Genomic DNA, 16,286 nt, shown 5'->3' on the forward strand with positions numbered 1-16,286 from the left:
ACTAGTTTCCTCTTTTTATTTTTTAAATAAATCTTTATTGTTCAGATTATTACAATTGTTTCTCTTTTCCCCCCCATAGTTCTCCTCCACCCGGTTCCCACCCCACCCTCTGCCCTTACCCCCCCGCCACTGTCCTCATCCGTAGGTGTATGATTTTTGTCCAGTCTCTTCCAGCACCCCCCACACCCCTTTCCCCCCGAGAAATGTCAGTCCACTCCCTTTCTATGCACTTGATTCTATTATATTCACCAGTTTATTCTGTTCATCAGATTTTTTATTCACTTGGTTTTCAGATTCACTTGTTGATAGATATGTATTTGTTGTTCATAATTTTTATCTTTACCTTTTTCTTCTTCTTCCTCTTCTTAAAGAATACTTCAGCATTTCATATAATACTGATTTGGTGGTGATGAACTCCTTTAGCTTTTTCTTATCTGTGAAGCGCTTTATCTGACCTTCAATTATGAATGATAACTTTGCTGGGTAGAGAAATCTTGGTTGTAGGTTCTTGCTATTCATCACTTTGAATATTTCTTGCCACTCCCATCTGGCCTGCATGGTTTCTGTTGAGAAATCAGCTGACAATCATTTGGGTGCTCCCTTGTAGGTAACTAATTGTTTTTCTCTTGCTGCTTTTAATATTCTCTCTTTGTCTTTTGCTCTTGGCATTTTAATTTTGATGTGTCTTGGTGTGGTCCTCTTTGGATTCCTTTTGTTTGGGGTTCTCTGTGCTTCCTGGACTTGTAAGTCTATTTCTTTCACCAGGTTGGGGAAGTTTTATGTCATTATTTCTTCAAATAGGTTTTCAGTATCTTGCTCTCTCTCTTCTTCTGGCACCCCTATAATTCGGATGTTGGTATGCCTGAACTTGTCCCAGAGGCTCCTTACACTATCTTCATATTTTTGGATTCTTTTTTCTTTTTGCTATTCCAGTTGGGTGTTTTTTGCTTCTTTGTATTTCAAATCTTTGACTTGATTCTTGCGATCCTCTAGTCTGCTGTTGGATCTCTGTATATTATTTTTTATTTCAGTCAGTGTATGCTTAATTTCTAGTTGGTCCTTTTTCATATCCTCGAGTGTCTCACTAAATTTATCGGCCTTTTCTGGAAAATTCTTGAAAAACCTTATAACTGTGGTTTTGAACTCTATATCCAGTCGTTTGCTTTCCTCCATTTCTTTCATTTGTGACCTGTTTCTTTGTCTCCACATTGTGGCTGCTTCCCTGAGTTGATAGAGTGGCTTTGTGTGCTAGGTGTCCTATAGGGCCCAGTGGCTCAGCCTCCCCAGTTACGTGAGGTGGACACTCTTGGTGCACCCCTTTGTGGGCTGTGTGCACAGTCTTGTTGTAGTTAAGCCTTGATTGTTGTTGGTATCACTGGGGGGAATTGACCTCCAGGCCAATTGGCTGTGAGGACCAGCTATGTCTACAATGGGAGAACTTCTGTGCTGGAGACACCCTTATGAGACAACATTTGCTTCAGTGGGGCTTTGGTGCTCACTGAGTCTGCCCCCTGAGTGTGTCCCTTATGGATCTGAGGAGTTGTAATCTGGATGGTCCCACTATGACCCCTGGGTACACTGGTTCTTGGATCTCCAAGGAGGTACTAATTTAGCCTCTGCCTGAGGCCACCCAGCAGGAGCTATGGAGAGATCTGCAGATTCCTCTTCTTTGTTTGGGTTTTGGAGGTGCCCAGATGAGGCCCAGCTGTGAAGCAATGCAAGGTGCTGTGGGGCCTTGGGCCTGCTTTTGGATGTTCTGGGTCTCACTGACTCAGCTGCAGTTTGTTAGGTAAGTTTAGAATTCAAAGGACCAGGCCATTCATATGCAAAAGCCTCTGTGCTCAACTTGGATGGGGCAGAGTCTCAGGTCAGAGCAAACAGCAATGGCTTCCCAACAGCCCTGCCCTAAGAGGCCCCTGGGTCTCAGTGTACCGTGGTAATCGCTGCAAGGAACCTCTGAGAGAAAGCCGCTCTCGAGTTTCGCCCACTGCCAGACAGTCCAGTTTCTCCCCGTATGAGTCTGGGTTCCCAGAGTCTCACCTGGAACTGGAGTTCAGAGCAGTCGGGAGCTTTTGTCTCCCTGCTGCTTGAAAAAGCCAGCCACATACTCAGTTGCCAGCCCTCTCCGTGCTCGCGCCTCCATACCTCTGCCTTCCGCAGCTCCTGTGAGTCTCACTGTGCTTTTCTCTTTCCTTCAAGTTGTAGAATTTCCACTCAGCCAGCCTTCCTGTGGTTCTGGATGATGTCCATTTTGTCTTTTAGTTGTAGTTTTGAAATTGTTGTGCGAGGCAGCAGTTTAGGTGTTAACCTATGCCGCCATCTTGGTTTCTCCTTCTAGTTTCCTCTTATCACCCAGACTTCTCCTTCTCCCTTTCTTGTACCATATCAACCTTTTCATTCAACCTCCATTGTCACATACAGTTCCTTGAGGCTCTGTCCCAGGCATTCTCAGCCATTCCTCTAACAAATATTTACTGTGTACCTATTGTGCTGGTTGTTGGCATTGCATATATGATTCCTGTTCTTAGAGAGTTTAGAAAAAAAGCTGTTGACCATAAATTATACAATTGATTATTTAAATAGTCAGGGTAAGGACTATTTAAAGATTCAAGGTACTACTTCTACTGGTTAACTGGAATAAACTTGGTGTCTGTTAGTCCAAAGATGCAACCCATTTAGCCATGAGGGAACTGGAAATACTCTTACTAGCAAAATATCTTCCTACAGTTGAGAAAAACAAAAAAAAAAAAAAAAAAAGGAAAAAAAGAAACAAGTATATAATCACTTTGAATCTATTAATTCTCCTTAGTCTTATTTCCTTCTCTGATTTGTTTTTAGAGGCAAATCTCTAGGTATCTGAAGGGATCAAAATTTTGATGTCCTCATGATTCATTCAGTATGTGGCTTTTAGCCTCAGCATCTGTGCCGGCCTGTCACCCTTCCCTTCCCCCCCTCACACTCCTAGCCTCTCATCTGGCTCACCCTTATCCTCGCTCTCTTACTTCCCCTTTAATGAGAGCCCCCTTGTCATTTCCACATATAGTAGAGTCAGTGCTTGGAACATGACAGACTACCTCTTATTCCCACCTGTGCTTACTAAATTCTTCCTCCTCTACTTCTTTGTTCCCATTCTCTGACCTAAAGACCTCATGGTCTACAGGGGAATGAGGAAGTGGACATGTGGGCCAACAGGAAGCCTAACATTTTGTTGGCTTTGTGTGCCTTTGTCTCTTTCCCCTCCTTGCTAGATCCAATATACCATGTAACTGGATCTTTGTTCTCCACCTCCTTTATCTGCATGGGTCTGGCCCTCAATTAAGCAATTCTTTATTTAAAAAAAAAATTATATATACATATATTAACTTCAGAGAGGAAGGGAGAAGGAGAGAGAGAATCACTGATCCACCGCCTTCTGCATGCCTCACACTGGGGATCAAGCTCACAACCCGGGAATTGAACAGTGACCTCCTGGTTCATAGGTTGACGCTCAATCACTGAGCTATGCTGGCCGGGCAGCAATTCTTTATTTTAAATCTCCATGGCTGCACAAGTCAGCCCTGTGCTCTCTAACCAACTTTCTCCCTGCAAATGTTCCTGAACCAATGGATTTGGGTGGATGAGAAACTCATGATGCAATAATTTGAATTAGAAAAATAAAAATTCTTTAAACGCTAGCAGAGTTGTAAAGTGATAGAATTGAAAGGGCGGGACACTGACAGGGAAGTAGAACCCATCAGTGGACAACTGCACAACTGTACAGGCTGTTCTGTGAGGAACTTTGGTATGCTCCCGAAGATGAGCGGGTCAGGAGGGTCAGGCGACTGGAGAGTGGGGAAGGAGAGCAGGTATATCTGTGCTGGCCCTTCTGGATTATGACCGACATTTCCTCATGGTGTGAAGAGCCTTGCCTCACATTAATGAATTACTTTCTGATCATGTTTCATGGAGGAGTTACAACCCCTTATAATCTGGCAGGCTAGTTTTTTTTCTGAAATGTTCCTGAGTCCACACAGTTTAGAAATTTAGTTTTACACCTAAACGTATCATTGATTTTGGATCCTTCGGACCAGGATTTTGAGGTAAATCAGACCTGATTGGCCTCTCTACTCCTGTGTGTCTGTCTTCACCAGCCTTTCTGTCTCCCTGCTCACGTCTCTCAAGCCTTCCCAGTCAGGGCCTTGCCTTCTCCACGCGATGCAATGTGGAAAAAATGGTTCTTGACATGGTAGCTTGGGGAGTTATTTCTGCTCTACTGGGCCAACAGGAAGCCTAACATTTCCTTCCACCTATCACACAGTAGATGCTCAATGTATATTTGGAATAAGTGAGGGAGAGAATGAAGACCTGTAAGGGTTCATTTGGAATATTTGGGAAATAGTCTCCAACCCCCAACCTAGGTGAGCTCACCTTCACTCTGCTTTGTATGACTTGGCCACTATTAACTGCTTTTAACCAAACAGTGGCTCTCTGTTTCCATCTCCTTGCATAATGCCTGGCACTATGTCAGAGCTCAATACATATTTGTTGAATCAATAAATGTCATGGTTTATGTCAAAGAATTTTGGCTCTTGGAGGAAAAGAAGCAAACAGAACCTTGACTTTGCAAAACCAGGAAACTGGAATGAATATTAAGAAGTATCCCAGTACATTTCCCCGCTTCCTGATTTAACCATTCCTAGTAATCATCTACTTTGTTCCTGAACACCCTGGGAGGCTCCTTAACCATGTGATTCATAGGGTTTCCTTAAGAAACTTCTATCTTTATTTCCTGCCAAAGGACACACGGTGTGCATCTTCTTCCTTTCTCTCTCTCTCTCTCTCTCTCTTCCTCCCTCCCTCTCTCTCTCTCTCTCTCTCCTCCTCCCTCTCTCTCTCTCTCTCTCTCTTTCTCTCTCTCAAAGGAAAAAGAAAGAACAATTAGACATGCCAAGGCTGTAAGTGGCTTCTGGGTCAAACACGTTAGCCCATGCGTGGAGTCCAATTAGACGCCTCCAGATCCAGATCCCGGCTTAGAATGAAAATCATGCTGCACTCTGTCTGCCTAAATCTGCAATTTGAAGAAAGAATTCTATACTCTGTGGCACAATAGGGAGTTCAGGTTCATGCTCACAATAATCTGTTCTATATAAAATTCCAAATACTCCCACCTTTGATTTTTTTTTTTTTAATTTGACAAATAGCAGTTTGGCTAGCACGCAAGGCCCAGCTTCTCATCAACATCAGCAGGGTCTGGATGAGATGGGTCGGTGAGCAACACCACCCTCGTTTTAAATTAAGGGACTGTGGAACGAAAGCTTTATTCCTGCCCTTTAAGGGCCTGGCCACTAAGTTTAGGCCACCAAATTAAAAGTAAAGTAATAAGTTCAGATTTGCCTGCTTTTAGTAATTTATCTTTTCTGTCTCTCTCTTTTTTTTTCACATTGGTCTTTTAAAATTTTTTTCTGGACCTTTCTATGTTGGGAAGTGTGTGATTACTAAGCCAATCTTTTTACTTGTTATAGGCTTTCCCCCCTAACTGTATCACTGCTTCAGGTAAACGCCTTTATAACGGTTGGCTCCAGGGAAATCATGGTGGGTGAGCTGTAAGTCAGATCAAGGACAGACAAGCCTTGTGGGATTTTCTAAGGAACTGCAAGACAGGTCAAATAATGGCAGTTACCTGGGAATTTTGCCCCCTCTGTAGGCTGTGAGGCTGCTAGTTTTCACTGTGATTTCAGAGTTGTTTTTCCAGACTATCGTGAATCGGGAGAGAGTGGAATAGGACTAGGAAATTAAGACACCAGAATGCTTGCTGTTCTAATTGGAATTTAGTTGTTTTACATGGAAAAAACAACACACACAAGACACTCTCCGCATTGCTGTGAGGCTTTGATTAATTTCCAGAGTTTTAAAAAAGTGATTTGGACAATTTCCCCAGCATTCTTGTTACTTTTATGAAAGAGGCCTTTGCAGGTCCTTACTCCACCATCCTGTTAATGTCACCAACAACCTCAGATTTAAATAGAAAAGTCAGATATGTCACAAGGGAGAATCTGTATGATCAAGTGATAAGTAGTATCAGATTTTTTTGGTATCCTCCCAAACCAAAAAATATGTACATTACCTGAGTCATCAATACATGTGGCTACCAAGTATTTGAAAAGTAGTGCCACTGAGAACCTGAAAGTCAATTTTATTTAAATTTTAACTAATTTAAATTTTAAAATGAACATGAGAGATTCATTCATTGGAAAACATTTAAGTATGTTTGAAAGTTGGGTATGAATCTACTTTTGCAACTATACATTTTGTGAAATCTAAATACAGATTAAGTATTTCTGATAAAAATTTAGCATTAAAATTGGCATGTACTGTTAAGTATACAAACACACTGGATTTTAAAGACTTAGTATGAAACAAAGGATGTAAAGAAAGCATCTCAATAACTTTACATTAATCGCAGGTTGCAATGATATTTTCAGTATTTCAGGTTAAATAATCTATATTGCTAAAATTAATTAAACCTGTTTCATTTTACTTTTTTTTAATTAAAAAAATTTTTTTTATCCTCAACCAAGGATATTTTTTCCATTGATTTTTAGAGAGAGTAGAAGGGAGAGGTGGAAACAGAGAGAAACACCAATGTGAGAGAGATACATCAATTGGTTGCCTCCTGCATGTCCCCTACGAAGGTCAGGAGCCTGCAACTGAGGTACATGCCCTTGACTGGAATTGAAAATGGGACCCTTCAGTCCACAGGCCGACGCTCTATCCACTGAGCCAAAATGGCTAGGGCTCATTTTACATGTTTAATGAATTTGTAGAAAAATGTAAAATTACCTATGTGGCTTGTACACACGTATTGGACAGATCTGCCCTAGTTAGTCTTCAGTTAATATCTACTTTTATCCACATTATTATGCCACATTCCAATGCCTTAATTACTAATGAGTAAGTGTCTTTCCTCCCCCCAACACACACACACACCTTTTTTGAAGGGAATCATTTCAGGAATGCTTGAATGAGGAAAAAACAAAATCGTTAAGCACATCCCCTCTGAGATGTCATGGAAATGACATGGGTTATAGTCATCTAGGTTATTTTCCTTTAGAATTAAGTAGGTCTAGGGATGATCATACAGATCTGAGGGGAAAAATAGAGAATGCATTTATTTATTTATTTATTTATTTTTTAAACATCCTTCACAAAAGCAAAGTACTGTATTGTCATGGGTTTTCTGTGTTCTAATTCACTGATGGGGGAAAAAGCATCTGGATAGCTTCAGCCAAGCTTGTCCTGACCTATGTGAAAACCTACTTAATAACCTGGGTGTGATTACGTTGACCTCCCTGACTAGTGTGTTGGAGAAACAATACTCTTCCTCTTCACTTTGCATAATTTCTTCCAACCTCAGAGCTATTATATTCAAAGAATCTGGGTTAGAAGTCCATGCCAATGTTCTAGCGCTTATATGACCTCTCAAATTTCAACCTCCATTGAACAAACTCTCCATACCTGACTGGCACACCAGGCAATTCACGGAGCAGGTCAGCCTTCCTCTGTGTGTAAGCAGGGCGGAGGCACATTTCCCGTCTGGTCTTGCCTCCAGACTTTCCTAAGTGGTTTCTACCCAACTGACTTCCTCATGAGCATAAGGCAACCTGATCTGGGATTCTGAGGGACACCTTCAGTAAAGGTGTTCTTTCAAAAACTTGCCTGAATTTTCACCCTTGGAAATTCGGAACTTTATCTGACTTCTCTTGCTGTCCCTCTCTCTCTTCTCTGGGTCCGTCCACCTCCATTGAGTTTGGAAAAATCTTTCAGTCACTCTATTCTAAAAAGTCATGCCCCAAATATGAACACTTGGCAAATGTGGTATTTTTCAAATGGGGAAAAGATGGGTTTTTAAAAAAAGTGATGCTGAAATAATTGGGTGTCCAGGTAGAAAAAACAAAAAAACTTCACTCCCACTTACACTATACATAAAAATCAATTTCAGGGGACTAGAAGCCTTAATGTAGAAGCAAGGACAAGCTTTCAGAAAATATGGGAGGGTATCGTCATGATCTTGCGGGTTAGGAAATGATTTGTTTTTAAATTTTCCAATTACAGTTCACACTGAATATTGTTTTATATTAGTTTCAGATATACAGCAAAGTGGTTAGGCATTTATATAATTTATGAAGTAATCCCCAGATAAGTCTAGTACCCACCTGGCACCATACATGGTTATTACAATATTATTAACTATATTCCCTAGGCTGTACTTGACATTCCTGTGACTATTTTGTAACCGCCAATCTGTTCTTCTTCTTCCTTTTACCTTTTTCATCTAGTCCTCCAACAATCCCTCCCATCTGGCAACTATTAGTTTTTTCTCTCTAAGGAAAACATATTTTTTAAAATCTTTAATTTTTAGAGAAAGAAAACATCAACTTGATGTTCCACTTACTTAGACATTCATTGGTTGATTCTTGTATGTGCCCTGACTGGGGATTAAACCTGCAACCTTGGCATATTGGGATGGTACCCTAATCAACTGAGCTATGCAGCCAGGGCCAAGGAAAAGATGTCTTAAACAGGATATATAAAACAGAAAAACACCTGATAAATGGGACACAATGTAATTCACTTTGTTCATCAGAATATTCCAGTGAAAGACAGCTTCAGTGATAGAAGACATTTGCAAACCATATAACTGAGAAAGAGTTTGTATTTGAAACATTTAAAGAACTCTTTTAAATCAATAAAAAAGGGACAAAATCCAGGAAGAAAAATGGGCAAGAGACTTGAACAAGTATTTCATAAAAGAGGCATCTAATGGCCAATAACATACAGGAATTAAAGTTTAATTATAATTTTGTTTAACAGTGATAGACTACTATACACACACCTACCAGAATCACTGAAATTAAAAAAGCCAGATAAATATTGGTGAGGCTATGGAGTAATAGGAACTCACACTCTGTGGATGGCAGTGTAACTTTGTAAAAGCACTTAGGAAACCAGTTTGGCCTTATTACTAAAGTTGAAAACATATATATGCATTCCCAATAACCTAGCAATTCCACTTCTTAGATATAACTCCAGAATAAACGTGTTACATATGTATCAGGAGACATATACAACAGTATTCATAGCTTTGTTGTTTGTAAAAGCTCCCCAAAACTCCAAATTTAACTGTCCACTAACAGTAAAAATAAACTGTAATATTTATGGAGAATACAGTACATCAGTGGAATTGGATGAACTCCAGTTACATGCAACACTGAAGCAGCCGAATCTTAGACATTTTAAACTGAACCAAAGAAGCCAATTACAAAATGATTCAGCTTGCTTACTTCCATATAAACATTTTACAGTGAGCAAAGCATTTTTCTTGTATGTTTCTACTTGCAAAAAGTTAAAAAACAGGAAAAGGTGGTGCTTGGGGATTCATAACTAGCAGTTAAAGCATAAGCAAAGCAGGGAAGCAATGACCATAAAGCTGGGGCAGCTGGACCCTGGGGGAGGGCGGCAGTTATGACAGAAGGCTCGCTGTTGGGGCCTCAGAGCAGAGGGATGGCAACATCCTGTTTCTTAACCTGGGTGGCACTTTATAATAAGTTGTCTATTTGGTTCTGTGTATTTCTGCATGTCAATTTCACAATGAAATAATTTTATTAAATAAAATCTCTCCCTGCCTACAAGCCCAGTCTTGTCTCCCCTGAGCCCGTCTCTCTCTCTCCCCTGTTCTCTCAGTCCCTTCAGGGATGTCCCTTCTGCCCTCATTGTCTCCAGTCTCTTAACTCCCACTCATCACATGAACTGCCCCTGCCCTCTCCCCCAGGTCACGAGCAACTGGCAAATCAAATGACCTTATCTCATTCGATGTACTCTTCTGTTCTCCAGAGGAGGTTTTGCTGTTGACCTGGTAGCTCTCTTTTCCCTTGGCTCCCCCGCCCCTTCTGACCCTTCCATCTGACTTCTCCAATTTTTCTGCTCACTCAACACAGGAGCCTCCCAGCTTTCCCTCCGGGAGGTCTCATCCCTGCCTGTGGCCCATCTCGGTGCTCATGGCCCCCAGATGGCTGATGTCCCCTTCTAGGCTCCAGGTGCAGCTGTGCATCCGTTTCCTGCTTCATCTCCTTCTTTATCCAGGTGTACGGAATCTCCTGAATTTCAACCAGCAGGCCTCAAAACCAATTCACTCTCTTCCTCACTCCAACCCTATTTCCGGATTTCCTATCTAAATAAACTTCCACGTTGACATCTGAAGCTAGAAATAGTTACTCACCACTCTCCTTACCCTGCCCCAGCACCAAAGGCCACTATGATTATGTTCATTCTGTATGCTAGGCTCTTGCTATGGACTTATGTTTCTGTCCCCCACAAATCCATATGTTGAGACCCTAATTCCCAATGTGATGTAGGAGGTGGACACTTTGGGAGGTGATTGCATCCTGAGGGAAGAGCCCTCGTGTATAGGAGAAGTGCTCTTATAAAAGAGGCCCCAGAGAGCGCTCTTGCATCCTTCTTCCATGTGAGGACACAACAAGAAGACGGCTGTCTCTGAGGAGGTAGGGTAACTCACCCCTCTATTTTTTTAATATTGTTTCTGTTAAAAGTGCTTTTGTTAAAGATGAATTGTTAACTAATATGTATCCCACGGATGAGCAGCTTATGTGTGCAAGAGTTGCTGGAACTGGCTTCAGGGAGGAGGCTGACTCCAGCAACTGGATGTTCTGGCTCCAGGAGACTTGCTGACTCTCAACCATAAAAACTGGATCTTCCCTTGACCAGTTTTGAGATAATCATCAGAATGGACTGTGCTAACTTACAGTAGAGATAATTTTGAGATAATCATCAGAATGGACTGTGCTAACTTACAGTAGAGAACTGTCAACCCCCTAGTCACTTATTTATTTGTTCTGCTTTCTCTCTCCCTCCTAATAAAAACCCCGGCGCGCACTGAGATGTTAAGATGGTCTTTGGGACAGGAGTCTGCCCTCTTCTCAGGCTGCTGGCACTTGAATAAACCGTGTCTTTCCTTGCACCAGCATCTGTCTCTTGATTATTGGCTATCAAAGTGGCAGCCCAACTTGAGTTCAGTGTCAGTGGGTCCTCACCAGACCTGGAACCTGCTGTTACCTTAATCTTGGACTTCAGAACTGTGAGAAATAAATTTCTGTTTATAAGCCACCCAGTCTGTGTGATATTTTGTTATACAGCTTGAATGGCATAGACAGAACTGTTTGTTTTTTACATATATGACATATTTATGACATACATTTTAAAAACTTATTTAGCTCACTTAATTCTCTCAACAACCCTAATATAGGATATTATTATCCTTCCTTACAGAGGAGAAAACTGAAATCTTCAGAGCCAACAGCTCTTATTCCAGACTCCCATCAATTCCAGTGCTGATTCCTCTCCTGGGCATATATACGAAAACCTCAAAATCACGTATTTGAAAAGATATATGCAAATGCCCTATGTTCATTGCAGCATTATTCATGGTGAGAGGAGAAGATTTGACTTTGGGTAGTGAGCACATGGTGCAATATACAGATCTTGTAACATAGAAACCCACACCTGAAACCTATATGTTCATGTTGACCAATGTCACCCCAATAAATTTAATTTAAAAAAGTTCTAGTGCTGAAGGCCCTCTTATCAGCAATCAGGCTTCCCCACCTGACATCTGTTTCCACTGCCTCGAACCTAGTTTAGATTATTATACTCATCTCCTAACTGGTGTCCCACTGCACACACATACACACACATCTCTTTCCTTTTCTGTCCACCTTCAACAGGGGTAGTAAAGTACTCTTAAAAAATTTGATACTATAGCCCTGGCTGGTTTGGCTCAGTGGATAGAGCATCGGCCTGCCCGGACTGAAGGGTCCCAGGTTCGATTCTGGTCAAGGGCACTTGCCCAGGTTGTGGGCTCGATCCCCAGTAGGGGGTGTGCAGGAGGCAGCCTGATCAATGATTCTCTCTAATCATTGATGTTTCTCTCTCTCTCTCTCTCTCTCTTTCTCTTCCTCTCTGAAATCAATAAAATATATATTTAAAAAAAAATTGATAGTATTAATTCTGATTGGCTCCTTCTGAAATGCCTTGCTGCACACAGAGGCCATGTGATCTAGTGCCAGCCTGCCCTCTTGTCCTGGCACACATGCTCTTTCAGGCCCCTGGGCCTGTGCACAGACAGTTCTTTTTGCTTGCGATGCTCTGTTCAATTGGGGACCCCTGCCTACCCTTTAAGCCCGATCTGATATTCTCTCTCCCTCTGTGATGCTGTCATACACTCAGTCACCCAGCTCCACCTACATTTATTTACAAGGCATTTGGCGCCAACCTCCAGGGTTATATTTCTTTTGTTTTTGTTTTCCATCACATTATATTATAATTACAATTGCTCATTTGTTTCTGCCTGCCCTATTCCTTGAGGGCCAGAATAGTATATTATTCCTTCTTGAGTTGGGATCTCTTCCTAGTGATGGCCGTGTCTAGAGGGTAGTTAATGGTTTTGCTGAGTAAGAACCTGTCCCTGGAAATTCTTGTTGAAAAGCAAGCAGGGAAGAAATAGCCTGGTCACCATTGATTGGTGTTGATGTGCAATGATCCGCTAGGTTTGAACTGCCCTGCTCTGCACCCTGAAGCTTGGAGATGCTCTGTTTTGATAGAAGAAAGTGAGGGATAGAAAACAGGGCATTCAGTCATTAGCACCACCACCACCACCAAAACAACACAAAGCAAAAAACAGCAGGGCCACCATGGGTGTGTCCTCCTCGCTGACGGAGCAGCCAGTTGCTGTGACATGGACCTTTCTCCTTAGCAGACACTTCTGTCTTGCTGCCGTGTTCACGTTGCCTCTTTATCCCATTCCATCCCCTTAATCCTCTTGGATCATAATAGGCCCTTTGCTCTATGCTTTTCTTCTCATTTAACCCTTCTAAAGGTGATAAAGATATGCCACCCCAGCCCCAGCTGGTTTGGCTCAGTGTATAGAGTGTTGGCTTGTGACTAAAGGGTCCTGGGTTCGATTCCGGTCAAGGGCCCATGCCCAGGGTTGCAGGCTCGGTCCCTGGTGCTGAGAGTTCAGGAGGCAGCCAATCAATGATTCTCTCATCGTTGATCATTCCCCCCCCCCTCCTCTCTCCCTCTCCTTTCCTCTCTGAAATCAATAAAAATATATTTAAAAAAATATAGCAACCCAAATATGACACTTGGGCATAACGATTTTTTGAGCTAAAGGCAATTGACAAAAAGCAGACACAGAAAGAGCTCTTTCTTTTCCCCTATCTGCCCTAAGACAGGGCATACATTCCCCTGTACATGTGTCCCCCTCTCCCAAACCAGAAAGAGGTGAACAACCCTTATCACTGGAAACAGAGATCGCATTGAGGTAAGATTGCATAACCAAACCTCACTAACAAACCTTATCCTCCATTAGTCCCCCCCATTTACTTCCCAGTCAGTTTCCCACAATATATTGGCCTTAAAAGTCCAACCTCTCTTTCCTTTGTTTAGACACTTCTTCACATTTACCCATTCTTTGTTAAAAAGGTATATGATGCCCTATTTCTCTATAGATGTTGCTATCTCTCTCTTACTCTCCCTCTCTCTCTAAAAAAAAAAATCAATAAAAACATATCCTATCTAATAATAGACAAATATGCAAATTGACCATACCTCTGACACACCCACAAGCCACACTCACAAGCCACGCCCACCATCCAATCAGAGCAAGTATGCAAATTAACCCAAACCAAGATGGCTACAGCCACAGAGAGCAAGGTTTCCTAGGTAACAGAGGAAGCCAAGCTTTCTGCCAGCCGTTGCAGGCCTAAGCCTCCACTCAAGCTACAAAGTTTCAATTACAGAAGGTAAACAAATTCAAACAAATGGCGGCAGAATGGAGCTTGAGAGAGCAGGCCAGGGTTGCCGCCGGCAACAGGGGAAGCAAAGCTTTCCACACAGCCTGGCCGGGCCCACCGGCTTAAGGCAACAAAGTTTCAATTATAACCCCAACACAAATGGCTTCGGGCCTCGGAGGGAGCCCCAGGCTTGGCTCTGCTCCAGGCTACAAAGTTTCAATTGTAGAAGGAAAATAAATTCCAGATACCAGGGCCTCCGCTTTCGTTGCCAGGGGGTGTGGCTGGCCTGCAAACCACCACAGGCCCCTCACTAAGGCCGCCCCATGCCCCAAGGGTACCCCACCCTGATCAGGGACACCCTTCAGGGCAAACCAGCTGGCCCCCACCCCTGTACCAGGCCTCTATCCTATCTAATAAAAGAGTACTATGCAGATTGATCATCACTGCAACACACAATATAGCTTCCCCCATGTGGTCAAAGATCCTGCCCCCATGTGGACACAAGATGGCCACCACAAGATGGCCAGCAGGAGAGGGTAGTTGGGAGGCACCTGGCCTGCAAGGGAGGGCAGTTGAGAGGGACCAAGCCTGCAAGGGAGGGCAGTTGTAGGTGATCAAACCTGCAGGAGAGGGCAGTTAGGGGTGACCAGGCCGGCAGAGGAGGGAAGTTGGGGGCAAACAGGCTGGCAGCAGAGTGATTAGGGGGTGATCAGGCTGGCAGGCAGAAGCGGTTAGGGGCAATCAGGAAGGCAGGCAGGCAAGCAGTGGGAGCCAGCAGTCCTGGATTGTGAGAGGGTTGTCCGACTGCCCATTTAGGCCCGATCCCGGTGGGCAGTCGGACATCCCTTGAGGGGTCCCATATTGGAGAGGGTACAGGCTGGGCTGAGGGACAACCCCCCTCCGTGCACGAATTTTGTGCACCGGGCCTCTAGTATATATATATATTTTCAAAAGGTATATAAGCCCCTGAATCTTAGGTCTTTTCTATAAATCCCAGTGCAGGTAAAATTAAAAATATTAATAAAATTTGTAAAACTTTTCCTGTAAATCTATCATTTATCAGTTTAATTCACAGACCCCAGGCACTGAATCTAAGAGGGTAGGGAAAATATTTTTATCCTCCCCCTAACACTTATAACTTATGGGATGAGCACCACTGTGACCTCTGTGCAGGCAACTGGACTGAGGCTCGGGGAAGTTTTAATAACTTGTGAGTGAAAGAGTCAGGATTTGTGTCACAGCCCTTTTACCTTCCTTGCTCCTCTTTTGCTAATGCCTAGAAGTTTGTTTTGCCTGTTTAGTGACTCTGAAGTCCAAGGCATTGCAGGCTCCCAGGAAGCACATTTAGGAACAGCCCTGAAAAATCCCCAGGCCAGACCCAGTCGGAGCAGCCTGGTGTTTCCCAATGACGGGACTCCTGCGTCTCTTTGGCACCCAGCCCTAGGCCAAGCAGCATTAATCACTCAGTGAGTTTTGGTTGATGACATGAGACTGGTTTGTATAACCCGGCTGCCCTGGTGTAGGCCCCCAGGCCCCCATCAGAGAGTTGGGGACCTGGTTTAAGAGAAAGAAACCCTGAGGTGTGAACTACATTCAGGATCTGAATTTTCTCTGTTCTTTCCCTCTCACCCAGCCTGCAGGCACATACTGTGTCCCTGCCTGGAGCTAGCTGGACAAAAGCAGGAGAAGAGTCTTGTTTCCCAGTGATAAGGCAAGCCAGGGATCGAAATAGGTTCTGGTGAAAAGAGACTTTTCAGGTTTGTCCACCCAAGAAGGACAAACAATAGGTTTAAAAAGCGCCGTTAAAAATCTTACTGGGTCCCAATCACTCCACTGCTTTAGTTAAGACACTTGCCAAAGAGGCACGGAAAGAGGATTATTTCCACTTACTTGGTCTTAAAAATAGATGGAAGCTCTGCTCACCTGGAAGGCAGTGTTTCTGTAGCCGTCGGCTTCAGAGGCGGTCACAGTCTTGAGCTCCATGGGCTCCTCGCTGCTCATGGGATTGGCTGGTCTCTGCAGTCCTTCCAGATGTCTGGTCGGAGGTCCTCTGTACCTGGGAGAAGGAGCACAGCCTCTGCTGATGTCAGAATGCCACCTGCTGTTGTAGAAACCCGGGCACTGCTTCAGTTTGAAAATTTTCAACAGTAACCTCCTCATTGGGGCGGGGCAGGAAAGGTGGGTGGGGTGGAGGCTTTCAACCCAGGTCCCACCCACCTCATTAATCCTCCCAGTTTCCCCACGATTGCCAGCCCATTTTCACTCCAGGGAGAAAGCTCACGTCCTGCACAAAACAGAAAAGGACACTCTCTTTACCTCCATGAGTGAAATAGCCTATTTCCTGTGGGTGGCGTTGGGGACTAGGAGTGGTGGGGGTGGCAGGGAACGTAAGGGCTGGCTGCAACCAAGTGACCATTGCGCTGTGCTGGGAAGATGCTC

The 16,286-nt window shown here is 43.4% G+C and overlaps 1 protein-coding gene across 1 annotated transcript in view; it reads right to left on the minus strand.

Annotated features, from left to right (window-relative positions):
• The window catches only part of SLC28A3 (solute carrier family 28 member 3), a 57,790-nt gene extending 41,831 nt beyond the window's left edge, over positions 1-15,959 (minus strand). The window contains exon 1 of the mRNA XM_028146238.2: positions 15,771-15,959. Within this exon, the coding sequence (XP_028002039.2) occupies positions 15,771-15,848 (78 nt within the window). The 5' untranslated portion in view covers positions 15,849-15,959. The remainder of the gene's footprint in view (positions 1-15,770) is intronic.
• Positions 15,960-16,286: the final 327 nt, after the last annotated feature.

This window comes from Eptesicus fuscus, chromosome 15 (assembly GCF_027574615.1).
Source record: "Eptesicus fuscus isolate TK198812 chromosome 15, DD_ASM_mEF_20220401, whole genome shotgun sequence".
NCBI lineage: Eukaryota > Metazoa > Chordata > Mammalia > Chiroptera > Vespertilionidae > Eptesicus > Eptesicus fuscus.